We start from the raw sequence: 17,143 nt of genomic DNA, 5'->3' as shown, positions 1-17,143 counted from the left end.
CATTTTCTAAGGTGCATGTTGATTGCAAATCCTGGCAATATTGTTTTTCAATATTCCAATGACCGCTCCATAAATGGTATCATAACCTCAGGAACGTCATGTGTAGTTCCCTGTGTTAAAGAACAAATAACTTAAGATAAATGATTATAGTAGAATATCTGATTTAATTGGTTCCATATGTAAAGCTATTGTGTCGCAGAGGGAGTCGTTATAGTACATTGTAGTTATTAAAATGTCAGGTACATCAGGGTGTCTAAAACACCAAAGTACGGTACTGCACATATACTATACAAAGAAAAGGAGTGGACATTATTGCAAAACAAAGCACTAATACAGTATTTGGCAATTTACAAAACATTCCAAAAAGCACTGTCCGTTCTTTCTCTGTCTAACCCAAACCAATTTTTTTTGCACTGTGCGTGTTAATCAGAGACCGAAACAAGAAAGCGTGCACACAAACACAAACTTGCTTGATATTGGCAACAAAAAATTGTTTCCACTTTTTAATGGCACAGCAATTATATTAATCCCTTGCTTTCTTGTTTTCTTTTATTTAACATGGTTATACTGGGCAGTTACGTTAAGTGACAGCATGTAAAAAGTGAAACTGAATTCCCAAATGCCCCATCTTTTTCATTTTAGCTGAATGTACGGTTTTAGACCCATAATAAAGTCTGCACTGATCAGTTTCCATCGGTGCCGTTCAGTTGGTAGCAGCATGTGTAAATGACATGTGCCAGGGGTCCATCGGATAAGAGAGGGGATAATATCTTGTATGATCCCCTCTAGGGGCAGCAGTGTGGAGTAGTGGTTAGGGCTCTGGACGCTTGACTGGAGGGTCGCGGGTTCAATCCCAGGTGGGGGATATTGCTGCTGTACCCTTGAGCAAGGTACTTTACCTAGATTGCTCCAGTAAAAACCCAACTGTATAAATGGGTAATTGTATGTAAAAATTATGTGATATCTTGTAACAATTGTAAGTCGCCCTGGATAAGGGTGTCTGCTAAGAAATAAATAATAATAATAATAATAATAATAATAATAATAATAATATCTTACAGGATCGAATATGACTGGTTCTACTGTGCTGAAAATAGAAATGCACCAAATTATTCAGTTTGCTGTCAATTTACCTTACCCTGCTGACCAGTATAGTACGATACACTACACTCCACCACACATCCTGAAAGAGAATTGAGCTCAGATATTTGTACAAAGCAGCAAATGCATTTTTTCAGGTCAACGCCCTCAATTTGATCTTGTTGTCCTTTAAGTAATGCTTACATTTGTTTGTGCATCCTTTTAAATGAGAATTATACTGCTCAAGACAACTCCAAGCAAGGCTGCTCGAGAATTGTGACAACAGTCCCTTATTCAGTAGAATTACTGCACATACACGTTTGCTACAAAGACACTTCCAGGCTTCAGTGCAAACATCTGTCACAGTGATCAAGCTCCTGTTACTGTGCAATGCAGCCTGCACATAATTTGTAAGCACACCACTGAAACTGGGTGGAATCATTATTTTAACTTTAGCTCAGTTTTATGACACCAGTGCAAACTGAGGTGGGGATTTTGCTCAAGAATTACCTTGAACCAAACCAACTATAAAAGTGATTTTACTAAGATTTTTGCTTCTCTCTCACACTCTTTATGCTCATTTTTGAACATTAAAATGATACCCGTATAAATGAAACTGCTTTTTCTTTTTTGACATTCCAGTTTCTGAATGGAATGAAACAGAGGGAAGAAACTTGCACTTTGGGAATTATAAAGCATTCGACATCATAATGCCTGATCTAGAGGTTTTGGTGTTGCATTTAAAAGTTTACATATTCACATTAGGACCAGGACTATGAAGAACTTAAAACAAAAAAGGTAACAACATTCTACCAAATCGTATCTTGTATGTATTACCATCACTTTGTGGATCTCACAAAGCTGCACACATTATGTCAAACGTGTATTTATTTATTTTTTTTTATTTTTTTTTTTTACGGTATTTTGTCATAAGATTCTTCTGTTTACGAAAGCAGTTGTAGAACTGCAAATCCCTATAAAAAAGGTTAAATGATGGTTCAGTGAACGCGGAATGCACAGGCAACATTATATGCACGCGCTTGCATGGGGAATGTAATACTGAATAGCTGAAGAAGGTTCATAAAAGTAATCCGAAGCATAGGAGATAGCACACTTTGCCTGAGCTGCACTTTGAATTTCCATGAAGCTCGAGTCTAGATTCTTCCATTAGCTCCCTGGCTATACCTTATTTTAATTAAATCATTCACCTGTAATGCGATTTCTGGAGCCAATAAGTAGTAGTTATTCAAACTGAATAAACATTTTTTTTTTTCTTTTCAAGCAGTAATCTTTTGCTGGAAATACCCTTGAATTCTCCAAGCACAAAAGTACAGCACAATTATCATAGGCCTAAATGTTATTCTTGTATGGGTTGTTATGTTCGTTTATATATTTTTTATATTAAGAGGTGCTTTTTGGGTAAAGATGGTGGGGCAAATATTATGCTCTAAAAAAAGCTTCCAATAAATGTGACCAAGTGATCTAGAAGTCACAGATGCAGTTCAACAAAGACAAATATATAATAATTGGGTGAAAGATTCAAAATTGGAAGTATTGACAAGGAAGAGGAGACAAGTTACTGCACCAAAAATCATTAAAACCAAAAACGGGTCCAATTCCAGTCTGCAAAAAAAGAAAAAAAAAAAAGCAAAGACGTGCAAGGTTGTGCTGAAAGAATGAAGAAATTAAAATAAAAAAAATGGAGGTGATGTTGCAAAGAAAGGTTAACTCTCACCTAAAGGCAGGCACATGCTCTCTCAAGATGTTTCTGCAATTAATAACACATTCAAATACTAATTCTTATTGTTATTTGAGTTTTCCCACTCATCATGTAAAACAGTGAAAGCCTGTGAGGATGTGGAGAGAACTGTATCACTTTTCTGGTACTGTCAAGTGGGTTAGATGTTTTGAGCACTTCCAAAACACTTTTGAAAGGGGGACAATGATCTACACCAAGAAATTTAGTAAAGAAGGGATCTCATTCCAGCCAATTGGCAACAAATACCCCACCCCTAGTCATTCTTCATTCATTCTCTGAAAAATGTAATAAACATTGGGTTACCATTACTTTCAAAACAGACAGCTTTAATTTAAATTAATATCAGATTTTGGACCATTGAGCGTACAAAGAAAAAAAAAATGAATACAAAAGAATAAGTATGAGACACAGCAAGGAAGGCCACCAGGTAGAGAGGACGATTCATTTGCTTCTTGAGCAATAGAGGAAGGAGGGATAAGAAAATATAAAATCCTGCCCATGGAAAAGAAAAACATTATTTTTCAAAAGGCCACTTGTACTAAGGATGCCATCATTAGTGTGTGCAGACTTGAACAGGATGCATAGGCCGAAACAAAATCAAAACATAAATTGATTTAGCTGCATTTAAATCACAGTGAACTTAACAGCTAACCTGGATGTGCAGCGCATATTTTAGTTTTAGTTTATTTTATGTACGTTTTAGCAAAAAAGATGATGTTTTTAGTCGATAGTTTGGGCTCAGTCAGTGCTGCTTGGAATTAGGTATTTACTATCCACCTATTGGAACATTTGTCAGACTAATTTGTCCATCATGAGTTAAATAAAGGCACATGCACAGGTCACAACAAATACAGGAGAGTTGAGGCACAGTAGTACTGCATGGAGAAGTTAACTTGTTTTAATATTTCATAAGAATATTTAAGACTGACCAAGGTGCTAATCAGTAGTTTGGGAGGGGGTATGCAACACAGTACAGTAGATGTTAAGTTGTTAGATACCATAACGCTGCATGCATATTATCTTAAGTGGTTTTCAGTATTGTCTAGTAGCAAAGAAATTGAAGTCACAGGTCAATAGGTTAAAGTACTACCATAGTAGAATTAAGCTCCAAATATGAGCTAAGGAAATTACTCTGAACAAAAAACACACAATAATTTGAAAAATCTTACCACATCATCCGTCAAGGTTCTAATGTTTAAGTGCTAGAAAAAAAAATAAGAGTCAGAATTAAGGCATTGCAAAAACAGTATACAAAGTTTTATAATTCACCAACTACAAAGCAATCCCTCTGGTGCAGGCAGTATTGTATTTCATAAAAGTACAGACTTAAACAATGTGCAAGACAATGCTTTTGTCTAGGGAGCAAATAACATTAAATAAAATGGTAGTTAGTTAGCTGCTAGATAGTACAGAACTAGGGCTTTTTTCAGAAAATAAAACAGTACAGGTTTGGATAAGAAGTTAAATATGTAGATTTTAAAACTAATGTGTGCTTAGTATTAATAACAGTGTTTAAGACCTCATTTCAGTTTTGACTCCGAATTATTTAAACATGTTGGATAAATGTTGCTAAAGATACCAGGGTTACAGACAGCGAGACAGGGCCAGACTGCGAAGCAGGGCTGGATTGCTGGACAAACTGGACGCTTGTTTTGCGGTTTCCAGAAGTACGTGAACAGTATTTTTTTTTTTTTATTTGGACTCATTCAGACTTGTGGAACGGGATAATTTGAAACCTTTCCTCTGTGTTTCTTAATGTTTTGTGCTGTGTTGCGCTCTTATACTTGTTTTAGTATTTTGTTTTTCAAGTAATTAGTGTTATTAAATTTGAAGGCTACTACTTTCTTGGCAGTGAAGTGCTGTTATAATTAGTTTTAATGGAGGGTTAATTTATAAGAAGAAGGTTCCTCCTGAATAGTGGAGACTTGCCGGAAGCAGCTGCTAGTTTCAAGAGCACACGGTGTAGGGGTTCTACAAGTGCACATTACTGTTCCTTTACTGAGATCTTGTTTTATATTGGTTTAATTATATCAGTTTGCACTTAAAACAGAAGTGGCACTTTATTGTGCTTGTATGTCACCGTTTTGGGGTGTGTCGTTTTGATTTACAGTATAGTTCTTTGGGCACTGTGGTGGTTACAAACCAGCTGCCTCTCAGGGTCACTTGGTCATTTCTCCATGAATCTGGTTTTTAGTTTGCTACCCAGGATAGCTGTCTTAACCATAATTGTTTAATAAAAACCCTTGAATACTATTACTTTCGTCTCCTGGTCCCTCCCATACACCTGGTCTACTGTAGTAGCATAATTTTAGAATTGCCAGACCTACTGGTTAATCAAAGGTGGTGGCAGCATCCACGCTACATTTCACTCTAACCTTGTGCTTGGTATGGGGTTACGAGAAAGTGAAAACCATATTTATGTATGACTAAAAACGCAATGAAAGCAAAACCACAGAAGATTTTTTTTTTTCCCCCTAAGAGTGTGGCAACCAATTTCCATATCATTATGACGACCTGCCGTTGCTTCAATGTCTTGCAACCTTTAAAAGCTGAAGTGATTGGACTCAATAGCCTGAAGGCACTGAACCTTTCTTTCAAATCCAGCTCTTTTCAACCAAGCTTCGTGAATAAGAATCAATATCAGTTACCAAGCAGTCACAAAAACACAGATCAGGTGCCACAAGCTGAAATTATAAAAACACAAACCACATAAAACAGAAGTACAGCATGCCACCAGTGGATAAACTATTTGTTTTGTATTGGTGGAACTGGCAGCATTTATGGTACGGTTAGAGCTGACTGAATGCATGCATCCTGAAGGATTAGCAAGTATCTACGGCTGGACAGAGACAAACCGAGGAGTTTATTTGTCACAAATTATTTTTTAATGAGACTAAACACTATAGAACTTTGGTAGCAGCAAATGGGTTTGCACTATTTAAAATAAAGGCCTACAACACATTCCCATGAAGACTGCCGAGCATAATGTAGCCCTATGCAAAACTGAAAATATTGTAAAAATAAAAAATAAGAGTATCATCCAGTATCATCCTCATTGGGAAAAGGAGCCTGTGGCATTCAGCAACAGACACTGCCCTCCAATATTAATCAGCCGGTGCTGGCCTACATAATATCTGAAATAGTGTAAAAAGAACAAAAAGTGATCATCTCAGAACTCTCCCTTTAAATACTGGTACAGAATCAACAAGACTAGTATGTTTACTGTTTACTGTTTAAATTTAGCAATTGCATTACAGTTTTCCAGATCCAAGAATCTTACAACATAATTTATTGCATAAGGTCATTTTAATGCCACTATTTATAAACATTGTTGCAATTTAAAAAGGTGGTTTATTTAGTCAACAGTTGCTGCTGTATACAGTAGTTTATAGCACTTCCCTGCAGTATCTGCAGGCAGCATAAAGAATACAGCTTTTTTTTTCCTGTACTTGTAATTTAGCCCAAATGAACCAGTGCTGGGAAATAATGATCTGGCACTACAGTCTATATCAGAGCACAACACTATTGATGAAAACTAATGGACCAAGGTAGGCTAATACAAGGAACTGTTCTTATGTAAGCACAAAACAGCAAAACCTCAGAGTTCAGTCAATATCTAGCATAATATTAACACTACACCCAGAATCTAAAACATTACAATAGCAGCCTGTCAATAACTTTCACTAACAAGTGAACTTTATCCATCCACTTTCAGGATTAACATTTTGAAATATTGATAATAAATGACAAACCTCTGGCAGCTGTCAATATGAAGAACACTCCTAATTCAGAACAATTGGCAAAAGGATGGGCATATCTATAATCTGTAACTAATTATTATTATTTTTATTATTTTTATTATTATTAAGAAAGGGCAAATGAGAAAAAGCTAAGGAAATGATATGCATCTCTTCCTACCGAACATGAATAATTTAAAATATAAGCATCCAGAAATAAGAGTACCTTGACTTTAATCCAGTTTTTCTCTTCATTACTGTTCTCTAGTACAGCATGGATTCTGAAATGTAGGCTACTGTACATAGAGTACTGTACAAATAATGGAAAGCTGAGCCGAAAACTATTTGAGATGTGACCTCATTCATTTCAGGTGTCCTGCTTTGCTGACGTTGTTAACATTTTACGTGTGATTAATTCAGAAGCTTCATCAGGTCATGCTGAAATACCAGAAAGTTATTGAAGACTCAGCTCAGTGAATCCGCCATCAGTCTTACTTCATTAATAAAGTCAAAACAAATCAGCTTGGCTCTGTGTAAACAGGTGGTAAGAATGATCAATCAGAGAAGCTAAGTGGGGAAATAGCCTTCAAACAATCTAAAAAAAGACCTTTGTTAATTACATTGCCAGCGAAGGGAAAAAAATGGCCTCCGCAGAATTCTACGACAGTCTGGGTAAAACAATTTACTATGATCACCAGCCATCAGGTAATGCATCTAAATAGTGGTCACGTCAGAATCATGCATAAATATTTCAGCAGTTGATATCAGATTTTATTTAGATTGTGTACTTATATATATATCAAAAATGTATTTTGCAAGTTCACAATAACAAAACATTTTCACATTTTATTAATTTTATTGTGATATGTATCATATCATAACCCGTGCATTGAGGCATGTATCATATCGCTGTGAGCCCAAAGGTACACACTTCGGAAAATGTCCCCTATGCACAAATCTAGAAGGAACTGAAAATGACAACCAAAAGCTAGTTGTCAGTCATCACAAACTAACCAAAAACTCCAGACAAGTGTGAATCTGTTCCAGACACAGAACGTTGAACAATCCTGTAAATGAAGGATAAAGTACCTGACCATGCTTGTGATCACCACTAACATCCTGCAGTTGCTATACACAGATGCTACTTGATACAGTGTTGTTTCATTTGATATAGTATGTCACTTCTGAAGGTCTTGTCAAGATCAGAAACATTCATGCTTCTATTTAAAAATCCCCAAAAGAATTGCAAGGCCTGGGGACAGAGAAAAAAAAAAGACTTAACTTCAGGAGATGCGGAGCTCCAATGTCAAACATCGGTCACATCTGAAGATGGGAAATCAGTGCTAAAATGCTAATTACTCTTGTGTTCATTGTTTCTAAGCAAATTAGTCTCCTCCAAAACATGTACACTTCATGATTAACCTATTGCATGTGTATCTGAATACATATCAAATTCTTATTTAATGACATCTGACAGATCTTGGATTAATCCAGGGTTGCTTCCACAAATAATGCAAACATGTAAAACATGAATTAACTTCACACAGTGATCTGGGGTTTCATTACCACATATCTTACACAGTGGTAGTTTACCACCAGCAGATCACTCGGTTTGCTCAGATTTCGTCTTCAATACTCCCAATCCCCCACAACTTTACCATCTGTAAAACTTCATTCAACCAACAAATTATATAAAAATGAACAGGGTTATTGGAGACAGAGAGAGAACAGGTCTCAGAAGGTAAACGGATTAAAAAAAAAAAAAAAGTACGCTTTCTACTGCTTTAATGAATGGAAAAGGATAGTTCATAACTTCAGAAACAAGGAGTTGAGGGACACAGGGAAATCAGTGGGATTTCCATAATAATTTACAGTAAAGGACTAGGCCTATAGAGTCCACATATTACTGTATATTCAGGCTTGGGTGGTGAAGTGCAGTTTTGAAATTGCCGTTTCTGTTTTGTTCATAGTATTTCATTCCTTTTCACAGTCAGTCCTCAACCTGAAACCTCAGAGTCCTTGTTTTTTCATTTGTCAGACACACACAAGACCTATGCAAAGAAAACTATTAATTTAAGTGTGTGGTGGGGGAAAAAAAATGAAACTGACTTTCACCCCTGTCTGAAGAATGTCTCTGCAAAGCAGCCTTTTAACAAGACCAGCATCAGCTTCTCTCCATCTTGTGCATTCAAGTCATATACTCCTTGAACTCATTAAAAAGCACCCTTCTAACAATATCTGATATACATTAAAACCTATTAAAATCACCTTTATTTCAACAGGCACCTCATTAAAAAGCAAAAGCCTTTACTTGTAGCCTTTTAGTAATACGTACTGCACGACCTGCCCCCAAATTTTTTTTTTTTAAAAAAAAGCTCCACACATGGCACATTGGATTTTTACATATATTTAAATAAGCACCACTAAATGGCAGGATAATGACATTCAAAGAATGTTACTATTTTTTTTTTTTTTTTTTACTACATCGCAAAGCAATAACTCTCTAAAGGGACAAGTCCTAGCTACCTTGTTGGAGATGCCGACGTTTAGCCTTTCCTACGTGGGAAGTAACAGGAACAGCCTAGAGCATGCAGCCTCTTTAATGAGAGCAGATCACGTTGACAATTTCAAGGTTTTGAAGAATAATATGTTCAGCTCAAAGTCAAGATCTGAACACATCTATTAAATTTGCCAATTTTTCTTTTTGTTTGTTTACCAAAACATGCATGTCCATACCCATCACCTTGACATTTTTAGTCATACAGTATTCTCTTAAACAAGCTATAAGAAACTGTGGTCTTAGAGAACCTTTCAAGCAAAGGTACATCTGGGCCTGATTAGAGGTTTAATTGGCTTAATTTATAATTAAGGACATGGTTGGAACAAGGGTCTGGAATGGAAGTCACTGTATTATAATGTTGTAATGGATTTCAGGGCAATATTTAGGTAGATTTTCTTTTTGTTAACAAAGACACTGGAGGGGGGGGGGCGCAACACAAAAGTGTTAATCATTCTTGTTGCAGATCTTATCAATTCCAAATGCTTCATAAAAAGTCCAAAGTTAACCTCCTGAAGCTTGGCAAAAGTTGTTTTCACCCAAACATATTTAGATCTACACTATTAGAATAAACCAAAATAGCAGCCTACAAAATGCACAAGTAGCCTGTAGCCAATAATGAAAAGACTATCACATGCACAGTGTGATTTACTGTAAATGTAGCTTTTGATAGTGTTGAGGCATTTTCCTAAGTTGACAGCATGGTTAACAAAATAATTTATGTATGCAATTTTGCAATAGTATTACATACAGTATTATTCATTTCAGCCGTGGCTCATACATACGAGTCATAAAAGCAAAAAGAGCTGCTTGAAACAATGACTTATTAATGCTGCCATATTATGCTATAGAGATATACGCCTAAGAATACATATGAATTACTGCACCTTTCACTCCAAATCCTCCTTTGACAAAAATTCCATTTCAATTTTAACAATAATGTATTGTCCTGGCTGTGCATTTGATGTTGTTCAGCTTGTATGAATATATGAAGAAACAAAAAATTGTCGGTTACATGTCTATATTTCAATACTACTATATCAGTGGTTCCCAACCGATGGTCCGTGAGTAAACTCCAGGTTGTCCACAAACTCCCAAAATTCATTTAAGCAGTTCTTGCATGAACCCATTTCCACACAATTTGTACGACTACAATATGCAGAGCTGAGCGCCTACAGAAACGCTACAAAAAGGAGCATGCGAGAACTAACTTTTATAAAGAGCCATTCAAATTTGTAAAGAAGTTATTTCACCAGTGAGAAAAATGGCACACTAAAATCATCTAAGTTTAAGCTGGAGAGATATTTGGAAGAAATACATACAGATTCAAAAAGGCAGGAACCTATCTCAATTGCTTCAGACAAACCACCTAACAATCCACCAGAATACTAAATGGAGGACTGTGCACCTAAGTGGAAAGATTTGTTTCAATCGGATAAGCGGTGTTTGATGTTTGAATTTTGATGATTTTATATTTATGTCATTAATCAATGTGGTTGCCAAACCATATAACCAATCAGCTTCATATTAACAACAGTTAATCATGGACTATCCCTCAACATGTATAGCAATTTTCAGAACTTTGCAGCAAGCGGTTTCCGATACACAGGCATTTTAACAAATTCTGCAAAATCCAATATGGCTGCCGAACCATGTGACTTGCGCAAATTTGGACACCAGTCTGGTTATCTGCACATAGCCACCTACCTACACACCCAATTTCATAAGCCTGTGATGAGGTCTCGGAAGAAAGAATAATAATAATAATAATAATAATAATAATAATAATCCTAATAAAAACAATAAGCTTCCCAGCCTATGGCTTGGAAGCCTAATAATAATAATAATAATAATAATAATAATAATAATAATAATATTATTACGACCTGGCAGTCTGCACTAACCAAGAGGCCTTGTTTTGCTGTTTGGACGCAGAAAATATTCAAAGGAAGGAGCTTTTTTAAAAAAAAGCATCAGAAGAATATTCTACTCAGTTCATTGTTGGATTTAATGTAGCATCAAGTCTGTTCTGCTGCACACAACTCAGCTATCCAAAACGTATTTATTACAGGAAACATTTGGGTGTTTTTCTTGGTTATCTTCAAACAGCTACATTGGTAATTAAAGCAGGACCAGGTTTTTGCTATTTTTTTTTTTTTTTTTTTTTTTTTTTAAACCAATATGGCCTATCCTATAAATTACTAACCTCATTGTCAAAGAAAAACATTTTATAAAAATACAGTCCCTGAGAGAAGGAGGTGGATATTAAACAAATCTACAGCAGAAATGGGTACACAGCCCAGTTCATTCCTGAAAGCTCTCTGGCGCACTCTGCTGGGGTGAAGGAAAAAAATGATTGATTTTACAAGCTGCCCCGCAGGAAAACCGTGGTAGGATTTGACTTGCCTCAAGTTACCAAGCAGTTTACCGTGGCACCAGGGGAACTTACTCACTATTTGAGTCGGCAGTTATTTTAAGACCTTAACTGTATAAATGTAAAAAACAAGCCTAAAACTAGAATCTGATTACTTTTCTGTCGTTCAATACAACAGATTGGCTGTATTTACCTAAAAATCATGAAAAAAGAGAAAAACATTAAAAATAAATAAATAAATAAATAAATAAATAAATAAATAAATAAATAAAATCACATTGATTGAAATCAAACAAATTAAACTTTTAAATGAGTCTTAATAGTGCCACTGCCAGAATGAGCTTCATCAACAGAAATGTTTTTTTAAGATAATGTCCACTACACTACTCTTGCCAGCTTCTACATTGTTACAAGGCTTGTGTAATCGATTTTCCACACATTTTAATTGTCTTTCCAGTGCTTCTTGAGTCCTCCTCAGCACACACAACTTGCCCAGAGCCCTGCAAATATGTTTGTGTGGAGCAGATGCAACATCATCCAGTTTGCAGAGCATGCATACTTTACCTCTCAAATTATCAGCTGTGCTTGATCACTGTGGCCCTTGTTCTACACAAGGAGCACAGTACAAATAGATCAAGGTAAAAATACATGACATATTAAAAGCACGTTAACAAAGGGGGTTAAAATAAAATTAAGAAAATAATGATGTGATAAAATTTGTCATTTTATTTGATCTTACTGCATAGGTAGATTTGCTGTCTAACAGAGAAGTAAGGTAGCATTTCCAGTGTACACCTTCTAAACTAAACACAAACGATGACAGAGCCTTCTACTCTCCAGACTGAGCCACCCTAAAGTCTCATAGAGAGTACAGTGGTGCTGGTTGTAATCGGCATTCAGTAGAAGTCTGCACCTCTATTATAGAGGGGAACCAGCGTCGTCAGAACTGTATGGGATGCACCCATGTATACTGAAATCAGCATTGTCTATTAAAGGCAGTGTCGTTCGGGTTACCAGTCGAATACCACCTTCTTGAGAGAAACCTGTACAAAACCAAGTTTAACGCTGCATGCCAGATGTTATACAATCGTTATGTTAACTGAAGAACACAAATCCTTCCTTATTAAATGTAATTAATGCAAGGTTATGTTTGAAAACTAACGTTTTATAATAATTATCTGTATATATGTTTTTTATAGGGACTGTATTCAAAGCACAAATGAGATTCAAGAGAATGCTTGCTATAGGAAAGCAGATAATCCAATCTTCTAGTTGCACTGCCCATTAATATTGCATCAATTTACCAAGCTAATCAACAAGGCAATTAGTGTTTTATGTTTTCATGTTCTAATCCCAGCTAGTTTCAGCGAAAATCACTCTCGCCTTTCAATGTTTTACTAGAATTCATAAACTGCACAGCTTTACAATTAACTTTCATAAATTTAGTAAATCGCTGACAGTCCAGCCCACTCTGTTTCTTCGGAGGACAGCTTCATGCAACCCTTACTAAACTGAGCCAGAAAAGACAGCTGCTTAACCAAGGACATTCTGGAATGCTGGGAGAAAGCAGCAGGGAAAAAAATCACTAAGAGTTATATTGGAATGTATTATCAATTGTCAAATAGCATTACAAGTATTAGTGTCAAGGTTGTTTATTACTAACTTATAACCAAGCCTGTTCATTCCAAGGCAAGGGGAGGAAAGCATTTTGGCAACTGGACAAGAGTACAGCACAGTGAATTATTATCACGGTATTTTCAAAATGGTCCAAACAGAGCAAGTAATTGTAGAATAAACAAGTCTAATAACAGTGTAATCCACAGAGACAAACAGATGCACCTGACAATGGTAACAACTCATCATCCATCTGGTGGAGAAGATAAACCATGGACAAGATATCTGAGGGGAGCCACGGGATACAGCTAAGGATAACAGTGTTTACTGTGAATTTGAACATTGTTACTTTCAAAAGACAAATACATTCATAACTTAAGCAGCAGCATATGGCATCTTGAAATGAGAATCTATGCATGTATTGTCCAATAAATTGTTGAATAATTTGTTACACAGAAGTATATTGATAATGGTACTCCCGTCTGTCTAATACCCAACTTTCTCAATAATAAAAATATTTCAGAACTGTCAAATACTCCACAAGTAGGGATGAAAGGCGGTTTTTAACTCTTTTAGCTGTTTGACTTCCAATCTTTGTTTAAAATCGAAAATAACTAACTGCTTGGTGCAGCCAAGGGAACGGGACATGCCATTATTACAAATGTCATCTACTTATTTATTTATTTTTAAACTGTGATAAATAAGTTCAATACAGTGTTGTTGCAGTGGTACTGGACCTCAACTAACATTGTATTTTATTACAATACGTTTGCATTTGTCTTTTAGTCTGTTTAGCATCGTTATTGAATTTATTAGGTATAGACAGAGTAATTTAACATACAGGACAGACTCTACTTATGAAGCCGCAGTTATCCCTACGGAGGGCAATCGGGTAAGTTTTGTCATAACTTGATTTATGTTACCATATTACAATTATTAAGTGTTAATATAAAACCTGTATGCAGCAAAGTGTGTGATGAGCTCCTGTAAATGTCGCTGGGTCAGTGCTGAGACTGCGGACGCTTTTTCATTGAACAAACAAACCAGTTTCGGTTTGGTTCTCTCTTCTCTTTTGTCGGTATCGTTCGGTGTGGATTGTTATGCAAATGTTGGTTTCGGTTCGGTTTCAGTTTGGGAAAATCATAACCGTTACATCCCTGTCCACAAGGCTTGCTTATGTCCCGGTTCTACTATTCAAGCAATTTAGTTTTATTACCATGGAAATTCAGCCTGCTTTGAGAACCCTCAGCAGCTGGAAACACAGATGCATCAATTGCTGTTAAGGTTTGAACTTCACAGTTCAGTGAACTCAAATTCCCACAACTGAAATACCAGATATTGGCTTAAACAATATGACCAGATTCCAAAATCTCAGGATTAATTGTGTCATTAAATTAACATCCCTGGTTGCATTTTACCAGTTTTATAATACTTAATTATAATTTTCCTTTTTTTATTGTGCAAATTGCAATTCCTTAATAAAAGCAGCCCAGTGACTCTGTATTTAGTAATGCTACAATAAGAATTAATAATGTAGACCAACAAACCCTCTACATAGATTTACCATTTGGGGAGGGGGGGGTTGATGTGATAAACCATTCCCCACAGATACGCCACAGCTGGATTACATAAACTATGCTACCTGTCTGTGGTTATACTGGTATTATCCCTAAAAACAGGCGATTGATGTGATCCAAAGGGATTCTCTAGTAAATGATACAAGCAGAAGGAATGAATGCTGTTGGTATAGCAGAAACCTTACTGTGATTTTTTTTTTTTTTTCCCCCCACATTAAAGTATCTAGCTACAACTACGGTAATATGTACAATTTTCCAAAATTCCCCAAGCCATCTGTTATCGTTGGAGATTTTGCTTGTTTTTGATGCTTGGTGCTTTAACAGCCGTTAAAAGAACCATATTCAAATTTAAGGTTTGGAAAAGGGGAATGTAGGGGATTGGTCAACTCTTCTCATTTAGATAATCACCATGTTGTCTTTTTAAACAATGACCAGATGGGATGCTGTCGTGTTTAATAACTTAAGAATCTAAAATCTCAATAAAAAAAGTGGCGCTTTAGAATTTTTTGTATATTATTCAATGAAAATATCATCCACCCTATGTAGCCAAAATGTAAAAATTAGAAGGCCAATTCCTATGCTATAGGCATGGAGGTTAAATATAAAATGTATAGACATCTATTTATATTTGGGGTTTTACTCTTGACATTTTCTACTGATCGATTAATCATCTGATCTGCGTGATCGATGAATCACACCTGTTTGCTAGTGGTATGAAATTGTATTGAAAATACAAGTAATACAAAGTAATAACATAATGCTATTTACTGCAAATGTTTCATAATGCCAGCTAATGTTAAACATACATGTATTTAATATGATGTAATTTGACCATTTGAAAATATTTGTTTACATGCAATAGGAAGTTAGCCAAAGTGAGCCATTTAAAATATGAACTTGGTTTTGAATTGCTGTTTACTGTGTTTTATGGGTTGAGAGGGCTCACACCTGGCTTTTTATAATTTGAGAACTAAAAATGGAGGGTTTTACTTTTCTTTTTAAATCAATGGTAACATTTAAAAGTAAAAAAAAAAAAAACGCATGTGTCAAGCATTGGAAATGCCTTCAGCTTTCTACAGCTTAACTACATACACTGTAGTGAAAATCACTAAGCCAGACAATTTGAGACAAAACAAGTTTGTCAATATTACATTTCTGATACCGTTTGAAAGAAAAACCCACTTACTCCATGATGTGCAACGACAGACTTGTAGTACCGATGAGCAAATGTTCCAAGTTGTTTTTTGTTTTTTTCCTTCATTCTGGAGATATTGTGAAATGCCATTTTTCAAGATTTATTTTTTGCTTAACATTTTTTGATACGGCTCTCAGATAGAAAAGATATATATATTTTTTCTTTTAATCTATCAAAGCTCACGGGTGTGAATAAATCGATTAATTAATCAATTAAAACCCCTAATTTACATATGTGGTTTGGGATAATCTTTTTAAATAGTATGTGTGTATATGTACAGCGCCGCATTTTGTACATCTCAAACCATTAACCCAATAAACCCTCCCTGAAGTAGCTGAAGTGTCAAAAGTTACATTGTTTACAGTAAATAAAATGTTGGAAGTCTGGGAGTTTTTAAACAATGGGGAGCTTTAGAATGTTGAAAAAAGTCCTATTAAAGTGAATGAAGATGGACCAAAAAAAGGACAAAAAGCTTAACAGTTTAAAAAGTATAAAAGATATCAAAAAGCTGTATACAAGCACACTATTCCAGACCAGTCTACACGTTTTAAAGTTTGAACTGCGTTTCTAGCTTAAACGGTGTAAGAGGAGTAGCGTGCCAAAGAAGAAGAAGTAGTAGTAGTAGTATGTTGAAGATTTAAAGTGGGGACTCTTGCTTCGCAAGCCCCACTGATAACATTACAGCACGTAATGCCCCAGCCTGTTATGCAGCAAAACATTTGGAAAAAAATAAATAAAAATAAATAAACAGAGGTGCGAATACAGCTTGTGTTTCCTACAATGCATCTCTTATATGGAGGGAAGGTGATGCCTGAAAGCAGGGCGATACAGAATTGTAGTAGCACTACATGTCAGTTCATCACAGAAGAGCTGTATTGGCAGCAATGCAGGCTAAACGAACAAGCTGTTTTTAAACCTGTGGGCGCTACTCAAAGATTATGGACACACAGCAGTCCTATAGTATTGAACACCTTACATTTTCTAGTCAGACCAATTCCAAAAAATCTGCATAAGACACAAGCAGTGCCTATCTGCCAGATGTAGATGTTCTGTGTGTTTTAAAACTTAACAGATAGGACACAGATGTGCACTGGCTGTATTTTGGCCACGTGTTTGTCCTATAACATTTTCATTACATGCAAGGGTTACATTTACTTTATAAAGCCAACACAATCCCATAGTGGTGGCCTAAAAAATGGGATCCAGCCAACAGAACAAAATAATAGCTTGAATCACACTATTTCAAAAAA

General features: G+C 35.8%; 1 protein-coding gene across 4 annotated transcripts in view; it reads right to left on the bottom strand.

Annotated features, from left to right (window-relative positions):
* LOC117406999 (protein diaphanous homolog 3-like) overlaps positions 1-17,143 on the bottom strand; it is a 279,229-nt gene that overhangs the window by 248,018 nt on the left and 14,068 nt on the right. For 3 of the 4 annotated variants that reach the window (XM_059029364.1, XM_059029367.1, XM_059029365.1), the window contains exon 2: positions 4,009-4,041. The exons of the other annotated variant lie outside the window; for it this stretch is intronic. In XM_059029364.1, the coding sequence (XP_058885347.1) occupies positions 4,009-4,041 (33 nt within the window). The remainder of the gene's footprint in view (positions 1-4,008; positions 4,042-17,143) is intronic. 4 annotated transcript variants of the gene reach the window in all.

This window comes from Acipenser ruthenus, chromosome 8 (genome assembly GCF_902713425.1).
Source record: "Acipenser ruthenus chromosome 8, fAciRut3.2 maternal haplotype, whole genome shotgun sequence".
NCBI classification, from domain to species: domain Eukaryota; kingdom Metazoa; phylum Chordata; class Actinopteri; order Acipenseriformes; family Acipenseridae; genus Acipenser; species Acipenser ruthenus.
This window is presented reverse-complemented; position numbering and strand designations above follow the sequence as displayed.